We start from the raw sequence: 27801 nt of genomic DNA on the forward strand, positions 1-27801 counted from the left end.
ACAAAAATAGTATATTTAATGTATTTACAATAAACATACAATCATGTAATTTCCAAGAAATATACAGAACTAAAGCTTTTAAATATAAATTTATCAGAAAAAAATTGAAAACAAATACCAAGAAGCAACAGAGCATATCTAAAAAATCTTTGAAAATATAGGTGATATATTCTTATTTCATTACCCTTTTCTTTTGCAAAGGTCCCTTACAAAGAATCCTACAATTCTCATTTTGACTACCACCAACAGCATAAGCAGACATGTCATTTTAAAGCCGTCACTGTTAGCATAATGTTTCTCTCAAATCAAAGGCAACATGCTGCCTAAAGGCTCAAAACAAAGGATTATCAATCCGTATATGAAGAGTTGTCTTCCAAAATGTCAAAAAAAAAAATCCAAAATACATAATAGCAACAAAAATTTTAAACAAATTATATCTTCTTTTTTTTAAAACAGGAAACCTATTTATTGTTGGCGAAATGTGTCTTTAACCACCATAGATAATAATAATTTTTCTTTGCAGATGTCATATTTTGGTAGTGAACTCTTCATAGGTCAATACTCCTGCCACTAAAAGTCCTTTATAAAAGTCAAACTGTTGTTACCACACGGCAAGGCCATCAAAAGAGATGAATGAAAATAATAGGATGAAAAAAAACATTTAAGCTTTAAAGTTATTTTCCATCACAAGGCAAAACGTCTTGAGCACATTGAGGTGCTAAAAGAAAACAGTCCTGTTGCCACAGGTCAATGCAAGGTCAAGCAAATGCTGCTGCCCTTGCACTTGTCGGACAGATCTAAAATATGTTGTTTTCTTCTTTGCAAGTGTTGAATGTTACAGTGCACAGGTTGATATGGCACAACATGAGCTCCGATCATAAAGTCTTAGAGTAGAGCTTCGCATCCAGGCACAGTTGCAGGACCGCTATCAGTGAAGTTTGGCTGATCTTCTACAGTCAGCCTCATCTACTGTACAAATTCAGACTACAGCTCAACATCGGTGCCACAGTAATAAAAACAATACGTTCAAGCAAAGTATTGTTTTCAATTGTACCAAAGCAACAGTATCAGCTTTGTCACTGATGGAAAGAGAATTCAATCTAAATTCGACAATACCTTCACTAGTAGAAAACTTCTACATATTAACAGTTATTACATCCTAAGTGTTACTGTTTTCTAGACCAATGTACAATATTCTATAGGCAATATATTTTTGGGACACTTTAGGATGATGTGGTGAAAGTAAGTTGAGGGATATCACAAAAAGGCTACATACAACCGGAGGATCTGCTTTGAGCTCCAGCGTGTTCAGACAAAGTTCTCTGCAGGACGTCACAGAACACTTCTATGGTGTCACTTCGGCACTTTTATGGCACTATTATGTACAGAGGAGTCAACACTAGACACACTGGGGTGCTATAAATATCAAAGACAGCGCCACCTGTTTGGGATTGCTGACGAGGAGATGGTGGCCAGAAGGTGCCCCACCCTGTTTCTTTTGAATTATTTGTACAGCTCAGCATTATCCCAAATATCCCGTTTGGAGCCAATATTTCCATCGTCGTTAGATTTTGAGCTTGAAAACAGGCACTGACTAATCAGTGCCGAAAAGTTCTCTCACTATATATAAAAAAAAATCTCAACTTGTTTATAGTCTATTCTAAGAAAATCCACAAAGACAATGATGTGATGTGGTTTAGCGTGTCTCTGTGGTCAACATAGGTTCATAAAGCACTGATCTGTTGTTTTATTTTCCCACTGTGATTTTAGGATTTTTGAAGCTATAGCAGCATCAATGTAGAGTTTAAATCTTATTCTTTTGGTTAATTATTTATGAAACTCAATATATTGCAGACCTACAAGTAATGTGCATCCAAAATAAAAGTATTTATTAGTGTAGAGTTTATATGTAGAGTTTAAATCTTGTTCTTTTGGTTCATTGCATATGAAACTTAAAATGCTGTAGACCTACAAGTAATGTGCATGTATTTACTCTTAATAAATGACTCTTGAGACACTGGTGGTGGCAAAAAGAATTTGTGAACCTTTTCAAAGCTAGCTTAAAGGAACAGTTTGAAATTTTGGGAAACAAGCTAAACATACAGATTTTCTTATGTGAATCTATAACCAGTAGTTAGCTTAATTTAGCACAAACAGATAAAGCAGAGCAGCTAACTGGGCTATGATGACATAATCTACTGACCAGCACCTTTAAAGATAACCTATTAACATTTTTGTTTCATATATGCAACAACTAAGGCATAAAACTAACAAGTTCTAATTTCATGGGCATTTTTTTGGTTGATTTCCAGGCCCAAACCTGAGAAAATAAACCCCAATTTTGACATTTCAGTTTCTGTATACAAAGTATACAAAGACAATGTAGGTCTAACATGTTAGTATAATAAGATGACTTGAATAGACTGATTGTTTCGATGTTTGGACTGAGCCTGGTACTCAGTTTTATAAAAAAGCCAAGCTAACTGACAGCTAGCTCTACCTTTGTACTTACTGTACAGCTGGCCAGAGTATTATCAACCCTGTCTTTCTAACTCTGGCTAGGAAAAGAATTTCCCAAAAGCGTATTTCCCAAAGCCTCAAAGGGTATATGCATTTTAAAAATGAAACGTATTGTGATGATTGCTCTCTGGATTTTTGATGCAAAACATATTAAATACTTACAGAGTAAGCCAGAAGAAAAACACTATATATAAAGTGGATATGTCAAAAATCTGAATCCAGCTGAATTCTTTAACAAAAAGCTGTATTGTATCTGCATGTAGACAATCACTTCAGTGTGAGTGATTGTGACAGCTGAGGTTTGATTTAAAAGAAGAAGAAAAAAAGTCATCATCACAATGCAGTATGCATTATAAAGCTGTTCCATGGTCAAAAATAGAATTTGGAGGCCATTCGAGTTAAATGTATATTTAACCATTACAATGGCCAACAAACCACAGAGTCTGTGCAATATAGTGACATCATTCTGAACATATTTTATTTTTATGTGCATGCATTACCAGCATGCTTTTTAATGAACTCATTCTGGCTGGACACTGTGCGTCATGCTATGCTGTGTCTGTTGACAGCTAGCCACTACAATCAACAGTCTCAATACAATGACTTGGTATTCCACATAAAGGCCTTCACACTCTCACTTTCACCCAGTGTGAGCTCACTAGTCATACTGGTGCTCTTGGTAAAAGCTTCCTTCCCCACAGCTGCCACCTGCTATGGCCCTCCTAAATAATGTACCTGGAGTGTCTTATTTGCAGTGTCTCCTGCTTGTTATATTTGTTGCTTTGTATTTCATGCATCAATGCTGTAAACGATGTCCCCAAGAGTGAAATTACATTACAAACTCTTATTCTGCATCTGTTTGCAGTTGGCATGAGCATTGTTGAATCAGTGATTTAGGAAAGGTTACAGGTTCATTTACTGAATCTGATCATGTGCATCTCGTCTAAACATTAATGAAAAAGCCATCTTACTCTGTTCCTTTGAGTCAGGCTATTATTTAAACTTTAACAGTTAAGCTTTTATTCTGATTACCTGTCAGAAGCTGCATCTAATTTTCATAAATGTCAAGTAAAAAAAACAAAAAACTGAAACGTTTTGTGGCTCCGAAACTAAAATATAATCTCAGACTTTGGTCGAGTATCAGTGCCAAAACTTCACATATTTCCAACAACTTTCTCGACTAAAGTAAACACTGAAAGCTATGATGAAAGAATTTGTTTCTTAATTCTCTGAAAAATGTTAGAAACCTCTTCCACATTTTAACCATTTCAAAGTGGGATAATCCATGTTTTGTTGAAAATGTGACCTGCAATAATTGGTGGCAGGAGCTAAATAAATAAATCAGTTTTCTATATTGCTGTAAACTTCTGCACCTTTTGAACCATTTGATTCCTTTTTCATTGCTTGTTGTATGTCTGTTTGAGTCACTGCCGGGGGTTAAGGTTGAAGAAACGTACAGTAATTGTATACTGGCTTTGAAATGGGCCCTTTTCATAGCAGCCACACTGAAATGTTATTGCAGGGTAAACACGGATGTGATTAATCACAACAATAGTGGCTCTGTTCCATACGTATACATGGGCAGAGGCTCTGGTATTGTGCATGCTCAATATCAAAATGACTGCAGTGAAAAGGGCTTGATAACTGGTTTTGGATGGAGTCGAAACCTAATAAAGGCTTTACAACAAATGTGTTAAGAAGTCTCCTGTAGGGATCCCCAGATGCACTGCAGATGGACTGAAAATTGATTACTGTCACCCTTTTTGCATTTTCTGATATACCATACCTGAGAAATACTAAAGGAAAATAAACCATTTCATAAACTCTGGTATAGTAAATCCAAAACTTTGAACTAAACTTTCGTCAGCAGTAATCTATTGCATGTGATTTTTCCCCTCTTTCCTCGTCACTTTCTATTCCAACTTTGCAAAGAAAAAGTAAAAGCAATTTTCTTAAAGCCAGCTTAATTTCAGCTGACAAAAACGTGGGCGTGGCAAATTTGGGGAATCTTCTCTTTTTCAATATGTGTCATGTTTTGGATGATAAGAAGACTGGAACTTTACTGAGGACATTTCTCTGAACTCAGAAACATCACGCTTCAGGTCTGTTGCACATTAATGGCTCCGGTTTGCAGCCCCAGTGCAGACCAGCACTATAAAACAGACTCCATGTTGTCACATGTCTCACGGTCCTCCAGGTTGTATATGAATTTTGTCCTGTTGGTTGGGTTCTGCGTGATATCTTTTCCCAAATTGTCCAGAGTCACGTTGGAGGCGAAGAGTTCGGTGGGCGTGAGGTACCCCTCGTTGTTTTTGATGTATTTCCTGTAGTTCTTTCTCAGACACTGCCATGTGGTGGTGTACAGGAGGAAAGCTGATGACTTGAGAACGATGGCGATGCTGACATACAAATGCCTGTAGGCCACATTGTCGTACAGCATGCAGGCTCCCTTCTCGCCGCAGACGGAGCTCCAGAACAGACAGGTGGAGTCGATGCCCATGCCGAAGATCAGAGGGGGAGGGATGAAGCCTGGAGCAGGTGGGGATTGCGGAGAGACAGCAGGTCACAAGGTCAAGAAGAACACCAGTTTGAGTTCATGTTCCTAATGTATCCAGGCAGACAGACTGATGAAGTTCATTTCAAGCAAGGTGAAAAATTGCCCTGACGTTTAAGTCACAGAGTAAAACTACAGACCAACAGCTGTTGCACAAACACAATACAGAGTGCCAATAGTAGTGAAGTGTTTCTTACCTATTAATCTTAGAAGCAGGAACAGAACACCAAGGGCGTAGGATTTAAGCTCTGGACTGACAGTTCTGAAAATTAAGAGAATACTTCAACCCTTTAAGTACTGTGGTGGAAAACTGTTTTAATTGGTAGACCTATTGAGTTTTAAATTTCATTATTTTGTACATATCTCTCTATCTTACCTATCTAGATTACAAGCATGATGTATACACACACACACACACACACACACACACACACACACAATGTGCATATAATGCCTTTAGTGTTATTTGTCATTATATATGAGTTAATATACACTTGCGTGTGTCTGTATTTGTCCGTATCACTGTCAGCTTGATAAATCAATCCTTTCCATTGAAGAACCACCGGTATTTTGAAATGTCGCCAGCTCCCTCTTGTGAGCAGTTGATGAATAGCAAGTGGGGGGGGGGACGTGCTCATACCTGATAAGGATGATGACAGAGGGTGTCTGGGCCATAGCTCCAATCATGCTGCACACACATATAACACACAGGAAGGTGAGGAAGGCTTGCTGACAGCCTGGGCTGGGACACTTTCCTGGTAAAGCCACTGCTTCTTCGCTGTTGCTGGGTATACACGCACAGTTGGTCAGGTTCTGACAAACAAAAAGAAATGAGGTGATAATGTAATAATGATATATCAAGTAAATCTGCAGTATTTATATTTATTGTGAGCCCTTCAGGCACCGGGGAGCAATGATTATCAGCAGTAATGTCCCAACTCACTGGTTTGGTACAGCCAGCGAAACAGGCTGAGAGGTAGGTGACTCCATTGGAGCCACAGACAGGGCTCACCGATGCAGTGTAACAGTTACAGTTACTAATGCATGCTGACTCAGGCTGCTGCCAAGACTGCAACGTCCTATAGAGGAAGTCAAAGGTCACGTTAGGGATAATGCTGCATATGTACAATTTGAAAATCTAATGCAATTTTTCTGAAGGATTTTTTTAATTCTGGGATTTGTTTAATTTTTTGTTTGCATGGACCTACAGTATATCCCTGTGGGGAAAAGTACTATACAGAACTAAAAGTTCCTGGAAAGACTCTTCATTCACATCAGTAAGTCATCACTCTTACTCATTGCCGTAGGCCACTGTGACCCCAGCGACAGGTCCAGTGTCACAGCCTAGGAAGAGAAAAGAGACATAGCAGGCAGTGGACACCAGGTTGACCAGCATGGCCATGCGGACAGCACCCAGAGCTGACAGGTTCAATTTCTTAACCAGGAGTCCCCCGAGGAAGATTCCCAGACAGGCACAGGGGATGGCCGTCATACCTGGAGAGGGAAAAACAAGTAAATTCTATATTTATAGAGCAACATTCCTCATGATTTGACAGTAAAAAAAAAACATAAATAATTTCCTTTTATTGAGATAAGAGTGGGACCCCTCTAGGAGAGAAAGGAAACCTGCCTCACCATGGTAACCATGATGGTAAGTATTTTGCTAGAGTACTGTTAATGCTACAGAGCCCAATATCATTGAGATGAGAGAATGTAAATGAATATCTTCATTTAAGTACTTTATTTCAATACAGTTTTAATGGAGTTAAGTGTTATTGTCTTATGCTACTTTCTACTTTTACTTCACTTATTTTAACACTTTAGTTATCTATTGTTTTCCAGTTTTCGAAGCATAAATCCACCATATTATTATCTTTAGTTACGACACATTTTTACTTTTGGTTATGTTACTACTCGCAAGTTTAGTCCTGAGTTTTGTTTAAAGAGATATTAAAAAGTTATTTAAAATTCTCAGTTTACCCCGCTCATCAATCCTGGCAAGGTTTTCTGACATCAGCCTATTGCAAAACAATAAAGTCAAACTCTTGGCAGCACAGCTTTACAAGCCTTTTTCCTCTGCTTTACAATGTGTTCCCACTCAGTGATAATTATGTAGCTGTGTTGATGCTTAAAACCTCTTGGGTGTACTCTTTCTCCCACACAAGAAATTGTGATGGAATCTACGAATGTGAGCTGTAAGCAGAACCGATAATGGCCCTGGTATCAATAAATTCTTATCAATATCCATCCCTACTGCCTACCTAGCAGCTGATTAGCTGAGGATGTTGTAAGGTTGAATTGCTGCTCTAAGTATTTGCCCAGAAAGGCAGCAAAGCCAGCAACCACAGCGATCTCCATGCAGGCTGCCAGCGTGATGCAGCTGAACACTGGATTGGAGAGAAGGTGCCTGGTAACCCGGGGGATCACTGGGTCAAAGGAGAAGAAAATTAAGTAAAAAGTAGAAAGGATGAAGAAGGATTGAGAGAAAAGAGCAGAAGCATGCGTATGAATTTAAATATTCCATTAAACAATCTTGTCACTTATTAAACCCCCTCCACTCTTCTCTTGACTTCCTCACCTCTCAGATGCTGACAGACTGAGAGTCCGCTGTTTATATCAAAGCCATGAATGGCTCCATTGGGTTTAGAGCCCTGGAACTCCAGGCTCAGGGAAGAAGGCAGCATGGCCTGCTCACTCTCAGCTCCACTGTCCATGTCCTGCTCATCCAGCGCCTGGGGGAAACCGAACATGAAGAGGGCGGACAGGAAGAGTAAGGCACCACACAGGAGGAAGCCGCCCCACCACGCCCCGATCCAGCGAGGGTCATCTGGGGTGATGTCCAGCTTACCTTGGTTGGAGGGTAAGAAAATTCACAGCAGTCATAGAGGGAAGGATGAGTATTGGTGTACTAGTAGAGGTCACAATAAAATTACCTCTGTTTCAGTGTGGTATAATTTTGCAATATTTTTAACCATTTATTTCCCAACTTACTGGTATCAATGAAAACAGCATCAACATAAACTTTGGTACAGACAGATCCTAAGATGAAGCCACAAGCTGGGCCGAACACTAAAGTTGAAAATAGGATACCTGCAAGACAAAACAAAGGTATAGAACAACAAGTCTGTCAGAAAATGACAGTATGCAGCAAAACCCCAAAAAACAAAAAACACCAACACATTTCAGTGTTTGCACCATAAAATGACCCAAGCCAAGAGGACACATGCATTTCACTTCATTGTTCAGCAGAGGGCAGCCTTGCATCAAGCTGTTTATTACCAGCACCTTCTATTCTATTAGATATGATGCTTCCTATTATAAAGTATACTTGTTAATTGCACTTTGTGATTAGGAATCAAAGGTATGTTGTTTAAAGATTAAAGATTAAGTATGAAATCCATGCCAAGAGATTTTATAATTTCATCCGAAGTCTTCCAGCGACAGATTTATTCACCATCACTGTAATATGCAGCCCATAGGTTGCACAGTGTAATTGATCCAAGGCTAGATTATCCAGCAGCATCATAAATAATCAAGCAGGAAATGGGTTCTTACTGTAAGAGCAGTGGGGAGTGACTGATGCACTTTCTGATTGACATTCCCCTGAATGTAAAAAGCGGCCCGCTTTTGGCACAGAGGCTGAGAGCTCTCTATAAAGCATCACACTGTGCTGGACTGTTTGTGTGTGTCTGTGTGTGTGGCACTTAATCTGTTACCCATGCTGGTGGTAAGTGGAACAATAGGAGTGAGTTCCAGTAGCCTGACTGCTAATAATGGATCCCAAAGCAGAGGAAGCGCTGCTCACTCCTGACAGGATGAGAGGGCCAGTCAATTTCTCTGTAGGCGATTTAATGATTACTCCTCTGGACATCACCAGTTATTGTTTGTGAGAACAGAGTAGTATTATAGGCTCATATTTAGAGGTATAAGTGCAAATAATAAAAAATATAGATCAATCACAAGAAAATAAGAAAGCATTTATTACAGTTTCAAGTCTATAAGATTGGGATCAGAGGTTCCAGATCAAACTAGGGTCTGGTATTTCCTTTGCTTATGAAGTGTATAATGTTATCGTCATGCTAAGATGTAAATTCAGGCCTTCAGAGTAAAGGTTGTGGATGCTTATTAGTCTGGCAAGATACTACATCAAACTTTCCTCACGGGACCTGCAAAAAGTCTTGCAACTGTTGTCATTAAAGTGCATGCACCTGTAATCAGAAAGAGCACAAATTTAACCCACGTAGCAGGCATACTAAAGAAAGTCTGTTCTGTCCATAGTTTGGAAACTAGTTTGCCAGCGTTGGACATCAAGGTAAGGACTGGGCTCTCTGGAATTATGTGCTCTGCACAGACCAGTCAAATGGCTACAAAAGCAGTATGCTTGTTGCAGAACAAAGACAGCTTGGTGATTAAATGCAATCACTGATTAATCTGAATTCTGGAGATTTCTTAACGGTGAAGCCATGAGTCTGAACTAGCCTGAACCAGGCCGAGCCAGGATAATGACGCCAAGTGCAGTAACAAATCTACCAAAACAAAGGCCCAAATCTGAATCTCAAGAGAACACCCTTGAAAAACCACAAACATCTTGCAGTGAAGGAATTTCATTATAAATAAAGCACCTGGAGGTTACTGTTGCCGTGATTTGGCACTATATAAATAATTGAACTGAATTTTATAAGAAATGAGAGTTCACAAAGCCGATTTCAGAGAATTGTGCAAAGGTATGCAAACACAGCTTCAGTTTTAAGAGGTGCAATACTAGGATCTGAGGCCTTCTTTTAACTCAATTTACTTTTTCTACGACACTTTTACACACTGTAATTTCACTTTTTTTCCCCTTGTGGTGTTGTTCAGCTCCATTTGTAAAACAGTTCAATCATTCTTGAAACTTTTGGCACTGTTTCAAAGAAAATCAAATGTCTCCCTGCCCACTAATGTCAAAAAGACAATTTCAAATATAAATTTTGTTTTTATCTTTGCATAATTGTTTATGAAGAGAGACAGGCTATCGTGTGCTTACTGATTCTGGCGAGGAGTCAGTCTTGCCAGCTCTAACTTTCCCTGTGTGCTATTTTTATTTGACCAGAGCCATTGATACCGCCGGGGCTTAAGTCAGGTAATAGAGGAGGTCAGGGGTAAGAGCAGGGCCAGCTCAACAAGCAACCAAATAATGACCTCCGATATCCTCTTCTGCCTTCCTCTGGGTTCCAATCACAGACACACAAAGGGCAATTAATCTATAATGTATGTGATGTAGTGAGGCTGGCAAACACACACAAACATGGCAGTGAACCAGCAGAAAATATTGGGCCCCTGCCAATCTGATCTACAGTACACCAACGCTCAATACTTTGAAAACTAGTGTGGGTACAAAAACCTCAGTGTTTCCAGTTACATGAGACAAAGAGCCGGAGAGTGGTCGTCAAAGTGAAAGTGCTGATGACAATAGCAGCAATAAGCATGAAGACAGAGATGTGTGATGCCAGTCTGCTGTCTGAACTCAACAGTTGGTACTTCCGAGACCATATCCATGGAGACATGACTGAAAACCCAGAATGAGGAGTAGTACTGAAGCAATAATAAACATAGCAACCTTTACCTTACAGTATATCATTCACTACTGTTTAGTCATCTGCTCTATTCCCATGTTATTTATTTGACTCACATCCGATAGCAAGTGGACTTTACTACAGAAAGACTAAATGATCTTTATGTGGAATCATTTGTGGGATTTTACATTTATATAACAAATATATGCATATATATTGCAATTTATTTTGTACTTTTAGACTAGTAGAGCAGCATTGCACAATTCATGTTTCAAACCCAATCTTAAACCAGCTGATCCGACATGGTTTTTCCCCCTTGTAATTTACACTGAGTTGCTGCAATGCAATATGTGAACTACTAGAAAAATCAGCAGTTGCCAGACTTATGTTCCTCCGCAGATATTGATGATGTGCACACATTTTTAACTACGCTCTTAAAAATAATTATTCTTCTGACATACAGTAGATTAACTTTCACAGGATTGGTATAAGTTCTGATTGCTCATTATAGATGGAATGTAAATCTTTCATGACTTATTGACTTTGCAGTAATTGTAGAGGGATGGAAGATGCTCTTAGTATCTGCAGTGTACCTGCAAGCATCAAAGCACTGATAGCTTTGGAACGGGAGCGGAAAGTGAGGTACAGGAAGACTGTCGCCACTATAAAGTGGGGCTCTTTGAGAGCAATCATACTAATATATGTATATATATTATAGTGTTTTCATACACTTAAAACAGAATATTTGTCAGGGATTCCTTTCCAAATATAGCCCACACAAATAATAAATATAACCTTACACTAAAATGTCTCAGTCCCTTCTAATTTACACTGGCTACAGTGTCCTATGGTGACAACCTTAATTTACTTCTATTGTTTGACGTAAAGCTGTTGTTCCTTCCTTCTGAACACCACCTGCTGAGATGAGCTAGACGTGAAGCTAAAGGTAATACAAACCTGATGGCCAATACTAACAGAATGTCAATTTATTATCTACAGTACACTTATTTATTTTACATAGAGCTGTAACTTTGTGTCACATAAATGAAGATGACCATCCTGGCAATAGAGGCACTCCACTTAAGTCAAGCTTTTGCAGAACAACAACCTCCTTAGTGGAGACCATGAATACTCAGCAAGAGGTACCATTTTCATTTATCACAAGTCTGCAATATGGCACCACTGAACACAGGTTTGTGTTTAAAATATTGAGATAAATATTAGAATTAATAGTAAATTATTCAATTAGTATAACTATATTGTATACATATACCAAATTAGGTACGTTTTTCTTTCAGTTGTTCTTTAAAAACAACCACATGCACTGTTAACTATGGGACCTTATACAGACAACTGTGTGCCTTTCCAACACATATTAATCAACTATATTTACCACAGATGGACTCTAGAGTTTTATTTTTTAAAGAAATTTGCAAGAATTTCAAGCAAACTCTATTTACATTGTCATCATGGGATATTATGTGTAGAATTTTGATGTTTAAAATGAATTGAATCCATTACACACAGATATAATAGCCTTAAGTGGACTATAACAGCCTTAAAAGTATCACAATTCTTAAACAGAGCAGGTTTCATATTTGCCACAGTTTAGGTTTTCACCAGACAATCGAGTCCAGATCTCCATATTATTTTGACACACGCCATATCAGTCCTTTTTATTTTTCACATTTTGTTATTTGTGTAATTTAGTCAGTGATCAGTTACATTAAAAAACTGCAATCTACTGGGGTGAGATTGATCAATAAGCACGTAACCATGGATATGACAACATATGGCACAAGTAGCTGATGCATGTAGATGGAAGCAGCAGTAAAAGCAGTACTAAACCGATTTAAATATAGATATGTAGCTTTTTGGGGGGACAGTAATGTAAGTAAATACAGATTATAGTTCTTTTTTAATCCTGTAACCCTTGTGCAAAAAACAAAGAAAAAAGTGATAAAAAATTATACTCAACCTCATGGTAGGTCTAGCTCCATATTGTGCCTTTTGTGCCTAGCAGTAATGAATGCAGCAGATGCAAGGTCATACTGTGTTAGACAAGGCTCTTCTACCTGGTCACACTGCCAGCGCATGAATAATTTCACACTCAGGCTCACATTATGGCACAGTTCAATCACTGGCACTTTGTATCTTGGCCAAGGTGCTCTTAAAAGGTGCTCATATAAAACAACCTGTGCCGATCTGAGCGGACAGTGTGTGCTGAGTCAGCGCCCATTCCCTTCCTCTGCTGTCCTACAGTGGAGGAGTAATAACTCCAGTGGAATAAAAACATTTTTGCTGCAGTGGACTCTAAACTTGCAGCCTCACACTGCTTCATTACACACATTAAAGCGATGAATAGAGGCTAAGATAAGAGAAGCTGACCCTGCAGCTATAGAACTGGACTCCATGCTCCTCCTAGGCTGCTCTTTTACTGTACTTTCATTTATTGTTCTGTACGGTGCTTTAAAGCAATGTGCTGTAATTTGTTGTATTTTTGTCACCAATACAACCAATGCAATTCTCTGCTGCATGCTTGTAATATTCCTGTAGTCCAGCTTACTCTGAGTTGCTTGTACATTCGCTTGATATTCAGAAAGCGTAATCAAGATTGTTGGTTTGTCTGAATATTTGCAATCTTCTCTTGACCTGATGTTAAGAAATCCATGATGATCATCATGGATCAAGTGCGCTGAGGGCTTACAATCAACAGCCAAGTACTTAAATGGTTAGTTCACAAAATAGTAGTATCAAGGTCACTATGATCATCTTATATATACCGTCCTGTTATGTGGATAATACTAGTTCAGTTGTACAAACCTACAGCTGGGACTGATGATAATGTAGTGAGTTGTAGAACAATTGAGTCATAAACCACAATGCTGCACAAAGTAACATTTTGACCTAAGTGTGCTGGCTAAAGTACGGGATTATCACAATTTATCCTGAGGTCCAGATGAATAAATGCTCCAAATCCGAATTTTGCTCAGACATTTTATTAAAACTCACAAATGGCATGACTCAAAAAAGTCAGAGGATCACCAAAATCAGTAGAATATTTTTTCTCTGGGAACATTTGTACAAAACTTCATAGTAAGTCTTCAGAGATACAGTATTTCAGTGTGGATCTAAAGTGGTAAGCTAACTCCATCCTTCTACTGTGGCCTAAAATGAGTAATAATGGTCATAGCATTGAATTTTAACTTGAAAAATAAAATGCGAATGCATAGAAACTAAATAAAGCAGGAGGGTCTTTGGCTAGCTTTGTAACTCACAGTGTTTTTTTTTAAAGATTTCATTATGGACGCAGAAACATTTACTGCATCGTGTTAAGATGTAGTGCAGAAGCGATTTGATGCTACATACTTGTTAAAAAATGCACACAGCATGAAGGCTTCTAACTGAATAGCTGCTTTACTCTAAGACCCTCTGTGGTGGATACAATTGATAGGAGGGTTAGCTGCCTTCACATGGGGTATCTGTCAAGCAGCTGACAGCAATCAATTATACAATTACAATCTGGCTTGGACTCACAGTCCACAGCGCTGAACAGCAGGCTGGTCTTTCTGAAAGAAGCCATTTTCTCCTTTTTTGAGGAATCTTTCACAGCTGCCCACACACATCCAAACTTTAAATAATAGTTTGACATTGAAGGGAATATATTTTGTGCTTTATCACATTTATTCTGTAACAGTGGCGGATAACTATTTTAAACATGGTCAAAGTTTCAGATAAAAAGGCCCGTGTATATACAAAGATCGCTGTGAGACAAAAACTCTTCAGACTGTTTCAGATTCCTTGTGGCTCTGCTCTTTTTCTACTCTTGGCTCAGTGTGATGTCAGTGGTAAGGGTTATACTTAATAAGACAATCGTACGCGCACAGTTCTGTCCAACTTTTCAAAACTTTAGCTTTTCAGATCTTATGATCAGAAGAAAGTTGGCTCATAGGAAGAAGGAAGGGAGCAAAAATGCTGCACTAAGGCCCAGTAAAAGATAAATGAGGATTATACTGACCTGTGAATCATGAAAAGCTTCTCTAATACAGTTCAAGACTTTAATGTGAGTTATAGCTATAGTACGCACACACGCACGCAAAATATTATGCATATACAACAGCTTCAGTGAGTTGTAAGCTCACCAATACGTCTGTATGATAATTAATGGCTAAACTGCTATGAAGTGTTACCAGCGATGGTGGTGCACTGAAAGCAGTGCCGGCAGAAAAGAGCAAATTTTTACAGCCAAATCAATCTTAACAACTGCTGGATGGATACAGATATTCATGGGTACCACAAGATGAATCCTAATCTATTTTATAATGAAGCACTGCCATGTGATTGGCATTTCATTTGCCTCACTGTTAGTCAAACTTTCCCATCAGCCATATCTGTTCTTTTTTCCTTCAGCCATCATAGATCATGACGGCAACAACTCCAAACATTATACATTGTGCTAATGTTGGCACGCAGGCTTTGGCACTTAGTTCAAAGCATTGCTAGTGCCAGAGTGCTGCCTCACAGAAACACTTTTCATCACACAGATCTCACTCTACTACTGCAGGTCATCATGGCTGCATTGCCGCCATCCCCCCCCCCCCCCCCCATAAACTGCCAGAAAGCACAATGATTTGATGGTCTGATCATTGTGGTCTGATGGGCAACTAACTGAACAGTTAGCAGCAGTCTCTGATTTTTTTTAGCTGCCTGCTGCCTGAACTGTTGCTCACAATGATTAGGACAGGCACACTCATAGAGGAAAACAAACAGAGTGAAGTACAAGACACACACAAGAGAAAGGCCACATAACATTTGAAGAAGAACAGGCACATGGAGCAGATATATCCTATGACAAGTGTTTAATGTTTCCTGCATTACACTTGAGTATTCTTTCGTGCCCTTCTCTTCCAGGCAGTATTGATCTATTTAGGGTGAAGATGTGGCCACAAAAGAGCAGCCTCTCCTTCAATCCTCTGCTTTGTTAGCAAGCCTGTGGAGAGCTGCCGCTTTAATATTTAATCATTTGGTTAGATGTTTGCTAAACTACACCTAACCGCTTCTCTGTCACACTGCATTATTCAGGAGGTTTTCTTACAGTCTAAATGTGCCTTCACACGTCAGTCTTGTCAAACAACACCACCGCCCTGAGACTAGAAGAAGGAAATACAAAGGAGCACAGAACACATACGTACTGTGTAAATACCAATAACACAACAGCAGTCACATTGTAGGAGGTAACCATGGCAATCAACATGCCTGGATTGTCAAAAAATGGAGAACAGAGACAGAACAGAGAGGGGGTGGTGGATAGAAAAGACTAATATAAGAGTACTATCTGTAAGTGTCAAAGGAAGAAGCTTGGGGGATGTTATGAAAGAGAAAAGGCTGGGGCACATAAAAGTAGACTTCATACCAAATCAGGCTCAATTTTAGTCTGCAGTGCGATTTATTAGAGCTAACCCCATTCAGGAGAAATCTAAGCTTAAACCACTGCTATGCCAAGTGATGTCCAAATTAGCAGTAATTCAAATGCTTTCTGTAAGCAACCAATAAAATAAACAATAATAATAATGCATTTTTCATTATATCTCGGGACTAATTATTATCCGTTATTTTCCAAAAATGATATTTAGCCATAGCTCTCATCTAACGATCGAGATATTTCCAAAGAGGGGGACCGTTGGTGGCATCAAAATTCAATGGTGTATTTCCAATAGAATTTTCTGTTTCACTTTTAGAAATTGCAGACTTAAAACATACAGTAAAGCTTAAAGCCAAAAAAATTGGGTGCCTTTAGTTTATTGTCTAAACCTATTGTTGGCTGCTCCTTCAGTTAGAAGGGGTCGCCACAGCAGGTACCTCCGCATATTTCAATTGGCAGATTTTTAGACTAGATGCCTTTCCTGATGCCCAAGGGATTTTTATCTCCTGGAATCAAACCAGGAAGCTCAAACTTGTTTTGTAAATCTGTAAACCACTACAATGTAAAGTCACTTATCCAGTTTATTGTCTTTCAAAATTTGCAAAGATGACAGTGAAAAAGTCAAGCCATAGATTTCACAAATCAATGAGTTTAGCGTGACGTCCAAAGTCTGAGCTAGCAAATTGGACCAGTTTTGGCACTTAGTCATGACTGGATTGATTGCAAGAAATGGTTATAATAAAAACGATGATTATGAATGGCTTTAGTAACCTCTTGACGTTTTCTCTAGCAACACCCTGAGGCAGACATTTGTGGTTTTGACCAAATGTCTCAACAATTTCTTTCACCATGAACTGTGCCATCAACAGATGAAATACTTTGGATCATTGCCAGCCATTGCTGTCCTTTGTGTTTAACGCTAATTAGTAAATGTTAGCCATATAACATGATAAACTAAGGTGGTGTTTATTATATCAGCCCTGTTAAACATCAAAATGTTATTATGTTGGCATTAGTATTGGGCTAACAGCATTTTTGTTCGTCTTTAATATGAATGTGTGCAAATTCATCATTTTGTCAAATTAAAAGAAATTTAAATAAACAAGAATAGTAACCATGAAGCATTGTGAGACAATACTGATTTGTGCTGTCCAGTTAATACATATAATGTATCTAAAATGTTTGGTAATTGCTATAGTTTCTTTACAGGGGGTATTACAATATTTCACAGATGTTAAATATGACTGTGATTGTTCACATGGATCATGTGTTCATAGTGGGATATTATCTGGCTAATAAATTACATTTACACTGAAAAACATCAGGTATCTGGTATGAATAGGCCTCTGACCAAGCAGGAGGGTAACTCAAGGGTGGATTACTTGATGCTGCGTTCTCTCTTCCTTTCCTCCACCCTCTGTCCATCCTTACCTCCCTCCCCTACACCGAGGTCTGCTGGCAGAGACTGTGCAGATCAAAGCAGGCACAGAATCCGCAGGCCTACTCACCCTGCAAAGAGGTCTGTGCTGAGATGTAAGCAGAAAAAAAATGCAACAAACCAAGGAGCTTGTGAGGAGGAGCAACTACTGTAGCTTCAGGGAAATGAAAACTGAACAGCATATGTTTATTTCTCAGTACCTTTGTTTCCATTAAAGCAACAAACCCATATGCCGCCGGCTTTGCCTTATTGAATCACAAAGCTTTAATGTGTTGGTGATGCCTGCATCAGACTAAACACCACATCTAGCTGAAAAAAGTTGTAATTTTTCAATACTTCTTGATACACTAATGCCAAATATAAAACGATAACAACATATATTAACTGATATCAACTGATAATAACTTGTATTTTTAAATACTAGCTATTATATGTACCTACTGTTGTTACAGGTTCCTGAAATGAAGTGTGGTTAACCTATAAGAGCTCTAATTTGTACATGAGGAAAGTGATTAAGATCAATATAAGAAAATAATTTAAATGCCTGGATAGCCCCCACGTATGATGGCTATATACACTACATTGGCAGTTTTGCCCACCTACCTATTTAAGCAGAGTAGTTTGAATATCACCAAGGGGGAGTCTTGCTTGCAGACACCAGGTATATCACATACATTTAACAAAATGTTAAATGTACCTATGCAATATGTGCATACATTAATATACAGGTTAACAACCCTAATGCCATCACTATATCAGCAAACAACCACAGCTAATAAAGGACAGATCTGTCTAGCGATAGAACCTCAGCGTTGATGGAAGCAATTTAAACTTACTACATAAAAAGATGCTGAGAGTCCAGTTAGGTGGCATGTGCCTGCTGAATCTCTCTGATATGATTATAAGGGCCCCTGTTACCCACAAGAGTGGAAAGCTGACCAGCTTACTCCGACCAGCTTAAAGGTGTCTGTGGCATGGTTTTGACTCCAGATTATGAAAAGACATAGCTTTCAAAATAAAAGTTGTATTAAACTTGACTGTGGGCTCTAAACAGAGGAAAAAAACTGGGGGGGAAAAAAACACCAAAATTGCCCTTTACATATATATTTCTAAATTTTGTAGCAAGTGATATGTATGTTTCTTAAGTTCTCTTTCTCTCCATCTGCCCAGATAGAGCTCTGCTGCTAGCAGGTCACACGGATGGCACATAGCTTCAGTCACTGCCTTTGAACTGTTGCCTTGGCAACTTTGGCACACAGGGTTATTTCGACCTCTCGGTTGCTGCTGTAACTAAAACCACAGCCTTTTGCTGCTGACCTTCAAATGCTTACTAAAGTTGGGAACGCGTGCTTTGCCAAAGAACCCCTGCAGATATGAAAGAGGGCAACATCAGACCCAGAATTTAATCTAAAAAAAATCAATATTCCTCATCTATTTTTGCAAATGCCCAATTCACACTTAGCAACAGTGCAATGTACCATTACTGAGCATTTAATTAATAAAATTTACTAGCAGCATTCTCATCTCAGAAAATCAAATCGTGCCAGTGTCACGGAACTGCGTACAAGGTCTCCTTTGGCGTTGTTCTTTGGAGCCATAGCAATTTTGGATGCTGTGAGATAAATGCCTTGTTGTAAAGTGCTACACAGTCCACATTACGTGACTCAAGGGATAACAGCAGATTAAGACCAAGCAAAAACCCTCAGGGCAAAAAAAAAAAAAAAAAAAAGTGCCGAAATCTGCAGTTCTTCTTATAGCCACTTGAATTAGTCCCCATAGACGCTAATGTTAAAATGCCTAACTAATAGCATTAAAAATATGTTTACAGACTGGTAGAAGGAAATGGTACTGGACTCAGGGCATGAATTTTTTTGTTCCTCATTCGTTAGGATACTGGAGTTAGGGGTGTGTCTGTTTTGACTGACAGCTGTCCTGACACAGGCAGCTGAATCTTGTCTGCCAGCCCTCTCCTCTGCAAAGTTGAGTCACTGAACTAGATCTCTCCACTGTGTTTGTACTATTGGCATTTTTAATGGAACTATATTATATGGTTTACTGTGTGGAACAGCCCATCCAAGTTTGTCCATCTATTCTGGTGAGTGAAATTCTAGTATTTTCTTTATACACTGTAACGATACTGTTTACCAAACAATGTTGTTATTGTTAATTTTATAAGTCAGCATTTCATCCAACTACACTGATTAAATTCTGGCTTAAAAATAAAACAGCATGGTAGAAGCCAAATCACTAACACTGAGGCATGAAAATGCAGAGTCCAAAACCTGTGGGAGACTTCACGCTGGCTGCATCCATTTTTTATCCCATCCACCATTAAGCTGCAAGTTTGTCATTGAAGAGGAGGTTCATGTCCTCTTTGAAACCTCGTGTGTGGCCTTATTTTCCTTGCCTCGCTATTGAGGTTTAGGCACAAATATGACTTGGTTCAGTTGAGGAAAATAATGCGGTTTGGGTTAAAACAGTTCAACAAAAATTTGGAGTGACAGCCCCGTCTTACTATTGCATAACTCAGATGCTTCGTGCCAAGGTGCCAAAGGACACCATGTATATCTGTGAGATGCCACTGACTCTGATAAAAATGTCAGCATTTGACACCCTTGGATTGCAAATGAGCTTGTACACATTTTTTTAATGCAACTATGCAATGAGTCTGTCACGTGAAACTTTTGCATGTACAGCAGATACCGGCTGGGAGCATCAATCTTTGTTCACATCAAGCATTAGAAACATGGTATGAAAAGCAAAACAAAAAACAACAACAAGCGAGATGCATGAAAACACCTTGAGAGGTCTGAGGACAAAAAGCAGACTGCTTGAAGCTGAGAGGTGGTGTTTGTGATCAAAGCATCAGTGAAAAGAGCTCTTCATCTGGCCACTAGCAGTAATTAGCCTGAGAATCCACAGTTACATTGTTCATGTACTGAATAAAAATTATAGCTATAAAAAAATACACACTTGATAGTCATGTTCTGTGTTTTACCTCTGCATTGACTCACCTATATACAGTGAGGAGTCTTTTCTGTGGACATGGTCATCAATGTAGGACACTCCTAAGGGCTGAACAGGTGTTGCCCCGATGCCCAGCAGGACCTGGGCTCCGATGAGCAGAAGGTACATCATGTTGGTGTTGGCTCGATTACCGCATTTAAACCCAGAGTCTCTGTTCTCTGACCTGGAGATGTTGGAGCAGACATCCCTGCCATCCTCGGCATGCCACGAGTCACCGGCCTCGTACTCATACTGATGAGTCAGGAACTCTGGCAGGGCTGACAGCAAGGCCCCCAACGCCATGACAATGCCACCGCAGCCAATCAGCCGGGGCCGGTGAGCCTTGGCGCCAAAGTAGCTGACAAAGAGGATGAGGGCCAGGTTGCCGATTTCAAAGCTGCTGGCAATGACACCCACATCTGCACTCTGGAGGTTGAAGCGTCTCTCCAGAGTGGTCAGAACACTTACCTGGCAGAAAAAGAGAGAAAAGGAAGAGAGATGAAGGACAAGTGCTACAACTAGCAGCCAATGGTATCACAGCAACTCGTTTAAAGTGAGTTTATATACTTGAGTTTAGTTTCTGTGCTATAAATTGCTGCAATTAAAGTTATGGGAGTATAAAGTTTATATATTTTCCATTTTAAATCTGTTTACAATAATACGAGTATTTAGCTTCAGGTGCTATCAGCCATCTGTCACTACCTTAGAGCTCATATCAATCTGTTGATAACACACAAGCTGCAAATGTGCCTATCTCCATCCTCCTGCTATATAGCTGCCAAGAAGGTCCCCAAGGCTTAACCTGATACAAACCTGGGAAAAGGGAATATGTGCATATGTGTGGCTCAAGGCAAGAAGCTTCACGTAGCTGTTCTAATTAAATGGACACAAACATGTGCCAGCTGTGTTCAAGGTGCCTAAGTGTTAAAGTGGCTCCTTGCATCAAATGTATTGGATCATCTACAAGACTGAAGGTAAACAGCTAGCTAGAAGTTATTTTAGTAATCCTTCATCCACAGCAAAACTAAAGAATAAGCCCAGAGCAGGTCCGAATAAAAAAAGCGAATGAATCATGTTCATTCCCACAACAGAAGTGAGCTCAGGTGAATTATGCATAACGGCTTTTCATCCTGTGCTGTATTGTTTATCCTGTCACACAGAGCTCCACTGCAGAGTCAAAAACTGGATCATATATCTGCTGATGGATCCATGTACCAAGACCTCAGCCTAGTCATGCTGTACTGGTGTTGTCCTTGGAGAAGGCTAGAAAACAGTCACCCTTCCATAAAAAGTGTACAGTCGCTGTCTGACTACTAACATGAAAAGATCTGAGTCAAACACTGATGTATTTCAACTGTGGCAAACTAAGTAACAAGATCTGCTACCATATGCATCTGATTATTATTCAGATTTGTTTAAATTCACCGAATGCTCAACTTATTAAACAATTCCATTCAATAACATTCCAAGATTTGGATGACAAGGTTGAGACAAGTCTGTTGTAGTACATTTAGCAGCCCACTGTGAATCAATAAAACAGTATTAAATAGTGATAGCAAACTATTTCATAGGACAGGAGAGATGTTGGTTCTGTGATGCTTTTATTTGCAGATATTTGCTAAAGGTGCATCTTTGGTTTGGGATGTTTAAAAGAGAAAGCTCCACAACAGGCTTCAAGGACAAAAGCTAAACCAAAAAGTTGGCTCTAATGAAATGTTTGAACTCACCATTTTTAAATTAACCTTGCTGTTTTGACTAATATCAAAGAAGTGCTTCTAATCATCTGCACCTTTCAGAGTGTGTTTAGCAGACAGGTAAAAAAGATCCTGTCTTCCTAAGCTCATTAAAAATAACTTCCATTCCCTTCCTGTTACAAAGTTATTTATGGTATCAAGACTGTGCTGACATTTATCAAGGAATTGGCTTTGATAAAAATAAATAAAATAATGCTGATTACAATAGCGTATTTGTTCTTAAAAAACAAAACAAAAAAAACTGATTTCCAGTAAGTGGCTGAGCCAAAACCAGTGCTGACAGTTATTCTAAATGCTGAGTTCAAGGCTTTGTCATTCATTTCACTCCTGCATTAGCGATGGCTGATGAAATCTTTATTTATTGAGTCAGAAACACATTTTTCTCCCGTGCTCTTGCAACATAAACTTGATCTCTTATGTTGACATACATCTAATCATAACAGTGCAGTAACAGCTTATAACTCTGATCAAGCTGTCACAGGAAATGCAGTCTGGTTAATGAGGGGGAGAAAAAAAGCTGCTGTCTCCTGTGTTGTGGAGATCACGTCATCTCCTAGGCCTATATCCTCCGGTGTCAAAGGCCTCCTGCATTATTGAGACATATGGGTGCAGAGCGTGTAGCAGTATGGACCTCCTGACCAGTGTTTCGTAAGCTGCTCTCTAACAGACCATCCATATGAGCAAGTAAAATTTTCCATATATCGTAGAGTCTACTGCCGCTGTGACGCGCTTTGTGACATGCAGATGGCGCATAGGCCTGATGGATAATACGCAGCAAGTCATCAGTCAGTGGCTCCTGGAGGATGTAATTTTAGTAATGTGATCAAAATAATATGGCTATTAAACGCAGCAGCTGAGCACCCGAAGCAGCGCAGCGTTTTTTCACTGTCTGCCCGCGCCGGTCTGAAGGGCGCTGCGTTAACCCCATGTTACCTGAGAAACATGACGTTCCTTCAGACCAACACTGTGTCCCCCAAACTCACCAGATAGGCGCCCACGGTGCCCTGTGCCAACATGAGAGCACATTCCGACACCAGGAATATCTTAATGTTGGAAAAACACGAAGTCTTCTTCTGATTGTCATCTTGCTCCGGGTCGTCGTTGCTGCTCCGCTCTGTGCAGATCTGGTTTTTAACCTGCATCCTTCGGCTCAAGCTCCGGTCAGGTTGGACGGCATGAAACTGAACGGGTCCGGTCCGGCGGAGGGCATCTGGTTATGATGGTGATGACGAGCTGCACTGCAGAAGAAGTGCGAACCTGCTGTCAGGAGCCCGTCCAAGCTTAAATATACAGCAAGAAACCCTGCTGTCCACTCAGCAGTGCGCACAGTCCGTCAGCGACCTCTCTTCACCGCCTGTCCAGTCAGTGCCTATCGGCTACATCACATTTAAATACGTAACTTACGCTAGTGTTATATATGACGGCTTAAGCGTAGAACTACAGTACGCTCTGCTTCCCCACATCCGGGTTTTGTTTTTTGTTTTTTTACTCAAAATTTCCCCAAGCCGACTGGTTCTGGTTTCCCAGTCCGGTTCCGAGACGCAGCTCTGCGTCCCGTAAGCAATGTTATGATGCTCCTCCCATCCATGGACCACAGCGCTCTTACCTCACTGCCAACCCCTTCTCTCCTCCCAGTTCCTCCCTTTCTTTTTCGATATACGCATCATCCATTACAGATTGAATCATTTCCACAGAACACTGCATCAGTAAGCTTCGATAAAGCATTCCCGTAACTTCATCATAGCGTTTTCTCTGCACTTCGCTGGTAATTTTCATCCTTGCATTGCAGATTAATTCAACAATTCGCATTATATTCCATTCTGAGAAGATCTCTGACTCCTCAACAACTTCTGGCGAGTCGCTGTATAGAGTAGCTGATATTTAGATGTGTTAAGTTAGATTTTAGGTCCTAAGCTGCGTCACTGTGACAAACTATGGATGATAACAAATAAAGAAACGGTGGATGAACAGGACAGTGTTATAATGATGCACTCTTCAAAAAAGATCCTGGCAGCAAGAAAGTTTATTGTGGGAATATATACACTATACACATATAACCTCACAGGACACTTAATACACCTATACACACTTGTTGCTGATTAGTAATTACAAATATCTAATCAGCCAATCACATGTGAGGCATGAAGACATGGTCAAGATGACTGCCTGAAATTCAAACCAAGCTTCATAACAGAGAAAAAAAATTATTTACGTGACTTTAACCATAGCGTGATTGTTAGTGCCAAATTGGCCAGTCTGAATGTTTCAGAAAAAATAGGATTTTCCTGCACAAGCCTCTCTACGATTTACAGATTTGGGCCGGAAAAAGTGAAAACATAAAGTTAACAGCAGTTCTATAGGGAAAAATGCCTTTTTGATGCAAGATGTCAGAGGACAATGCCCAGAATGCAACACATTGGACCTTGAAGCAGGTGGCTACAGAGGCAGAATCACACTGGGTGTTCAGGTTCTAGCTTACAAGCTTGTAAGTTTGTTGGCTTACAAGCTAATAGCAGGAGCCTGAGCATGCGGTTTTAATCAGAATTGGTCAGGGAATTGGAAAAATTATGTTTTGTCTGGTTCTAATCTATGACATTTGCATAGTAGAGTAACAGATTTTAAGTAGACAACATGAAAGCAAGGACCCATCCTCCCTTGTATCAGCTTTCAAGGCAGTGGTGGTGTAATGGCATGGGGGATATATTCTTGGCAGACTTTGAGTCCTTTAGTGCCAGCTGAGCTTTTTTAAACACCACAGCCTATTGGAGTATTGTTGTTGACCATGTTCATGGCTTTATAACCATCTTCTGATGGCTGCTTCCACCCAGATAAGGAACCATGTCACAAATTGCAAATTGTCTCAATCTGGGTTCTTGAACAATGAGGTCACTGTGCTCAAATGATACCAACCAAGCCAATAGAGCGCCTTTGGGATGTGGTGGAACAGAAGATTCACATCCCAGATGTGCAGCTAACAACTATGCAGCAACTGTGTGATGCTATCATGTCAGTGTGGACAAAAAAGTCTCAGGAATGTTTCCAGCACCTTGTTGAATCTATGCCATGAAGAATTCAGACAATTCTTAAGGCAAAAGCGGTAGCGGTAAAAGCACTATCTAAGAGGCTAGTGAGTGTACACCATGATTGTTTGATGATTTAAGCTTTTTTAGCTTTAATTTACTTTGTTTTATTCACTTTAAGTTTTTTAAGATTGAGAAGGTGGACAGTGTCTTCTCTTTTGTTTTTACAAATTTTCATATCCTGAAGGTTGGGACCGTCCCAGACTTTTGTGTCACAATGAGTGCCATCATTGTCAAGGTTCACAATAGGAACAAAAAAAATCTACACAGCAGCATATGCTTGTATAATTGTTCTTGTGGGCTCCTGTTCAAAGCTGAAATTATTATAATTAAATAATTTGTGTCGGCATTGCTTAGATCTTGAATAATTTGTGAACTAGCTGTCCATACTAAAACAATTTCTCCTATTCAAATAGCGCAGAAGAAATCTTTACATTAACCAAAAAATTATATTATCTGTACCAGAACTGAACCAAGTACAGACACTATCTGAAGCATTAAAGTTTATTTTGTGAATTTTCATTTGTGTGGGGTAATAGTTTAGCTAATCTTCATCTGCACTGTATAGTGTGTGTTTTCTTCTATATTTGCATAATATTATTGTTAGGTATGCGGCATCTATTTATGCCCTGTCATGTGAATTTCCCATCTCTGGGACTAATATCATATCCTGTCTTATAGCTTTGTACCTCGCACAATCAGAAGAGTAGTTCAAATCCCTGGGTATAGCATCTTATTGATTTTTTGTGAGAGGTACAGTCACATCTTTCTCCCTTAGTGCTTTTAGGTACAAGATATACTTCTTACATCCAAAAGTTGGGAAAGCCCTGTGTTGTAGGAGCCAAAATATTATAATCAATTTAGAGCAAAAAATAGCTTAAATAATGTAGAATAGCTCAAAATAAAACACAGCAAAGCAAGATTGCACCGTAAGGTAAAAAGAAAAAGTGCAATAAAATAACACAGATTGCAAAAACCTGAATATAGTGCATCCATAAATTTTCTTTAATGCTGATCCTGTTCAGGATGAAGCCCATCCAGGTGTATATATACTGGCTATACCCCGGACAGCTCACCAGCTGTTCGGCTGTTCTCCTCACAAAGGGTTATATTATCTACAACCACTGTTTGAATAGACCAAAATATATCTGGTGGTCACAAAAATGTATTATATTGCCATCCTTAACGTACCTAGCTCAGACACAGTGTATCATGTTCAATCATTTCCATTGAGAACTGAAGCCAGCTACTTGTTTTCTTTTTCTTCAATGAAAAACCAAACATCATGAAGCATGTTTTACTCTAAATCAAATCACTGTCTGGCTGCAGGGATTTGACTGATGACTTATTCATTCTGGCATTTTTAAGCAGAAGAAATGAAAAGAGACTGGCAGGACACAGCAGCACAGAGACAGCTCTAAAAGGTTCTTCTATTATAACTCTAAAATAAAAAAGGAGTGAGTGCCAATGTCACTTACCACGCTCCCCTCAGCTTTTGGCTCGCAATATTCCTCGGACAGTTCGGATGCTCTATCAGGACCAATTCAATAGCATCTGAAGGAGCGCAATCCATCAGGCGAAATGTGGACTCAGCAGGGAGAACATCCATTTCTCATGGAGTCACCCTGAGCACCCGGGGTGATTTAAGATCAACCACAGTGCCTGCTGATGCGGTGCATGACCACTGAAGGCATTATTTCAGGACGCATCTTAATCACAAGGTCCGCTGAAAGAATGATTTTATGCATTTATCCAGTGGCAAACAAACACGTCGCCTGAACAGAGATGTGTTCTCTTGATGCCCTTTGAAGAATCTGGCTTCACTCAGGTATTTTATTTTGGCATTATATCTGTTACATATTTGCCCTTGCTGTTGTTTGGATTCTCAGCGAATATTGAATATTTTTGTAGAGTGGCTCTAAAGAAACATCTACTTGTATTTCAAGAGACCAAGAGAAAAAAAATCATTTTGAATCTGCACTTGTGTATTTTACTTGCTTTTTAAAGCTAAGAACATACCAAAATTAAAAATAAATAAATAAAATATCACATTGGTGTTGAGCTAAAGCAGTATGAAAGCAATGAAACATTATAACTTACCTTTATAATACTTGATAAACCTTACATCAGGTTATCACATGACTATACCAGGGGTGGGCAACTCCAGGTCTCGAGGGCTGGTGTCCTGCAGGTTTTAGATCTCAACCTGGCCCAACACACCTGAATCAAATAATTAGTTCATTACCAGGCGCCTGGAGAACTTCAAGACATGTTGAGGAGGTCATTTAGCCATTTAAATCAGCTGTGTTGGATCAAGGACACATCTAAAACCTGCAGGACACCAGCCCTCAAGGCCTGGAGTTGCCCACCAATGGACTATACAATGCAGAACGATTTTTAAATAGCATCATAAATGTGATATAGTGACTCATAAATATCCTTATAATGCATTATAAAAATGACCTCAGTGACCAT

At 39.4% G+C, this 27801-nt stretch overlaps 1 protein-coding gene across 3 annotated transcripts; it reads right to left on the minus strand.

Annotated features, from left to right (window-relative positions):
- Positions 1–27781, minus strand: LOC309712273 (solute carrier organic anion transporter family member 3A1-like). Of its 3 annotated transcripts, XM_082542939.1 has the most exons (11): positions 27427–27781; positions 26805–27052; positions 20501–20960; positions 8066–8164; positions 7653–7922; positions 7336–7500; positions 6370–6568; positions 6018–6153; positions 5715–5887; positions 5272–5336; positions 1–5049 (listed from the first exon to the last, which is right to left on the minus strand). In XM_082542939.1, exons 3-11 carry the CDS (start codon positions 20793–20795, stop codon positions 4673–4675), a joined length of 1779 nt encoding a protein of 592 aa, XP_082399065.1. In that variant the 5' UTR covers positions 20796–20960; positions 26805–27052; positions 27427–27781; the 3' UTR covers positions 1–4672. The 3 variants fall into 3 exon arrangements, with proteins under 3 accessions (XP_082399065.1, XP_082399064.1, XP_082399063.1); XM_082542938.1 differs by lacking the exon at positions 26805–27052; XM_082542937.1 differs by lacking the exons at positions 26805–27052; positions 27427–27781 and adding an exon at positions 23230–24033.
- Positions 27782–27801: the final 20 nt, after the last annotated feature.

The sequence above is a fragment of the Aulonocara stuartgranti genome (genome assembly GCF_965226115.1).
Source record: "Aulonocara stuartgranti genome assembly, chromosome: 1".
Lineage (NCBI taxonomy): Eukaryota > Metazoa > Chordata > Actinopteri > Cichliformes > Cichlidae > Aulonocara > Aulonocara stuartgranti.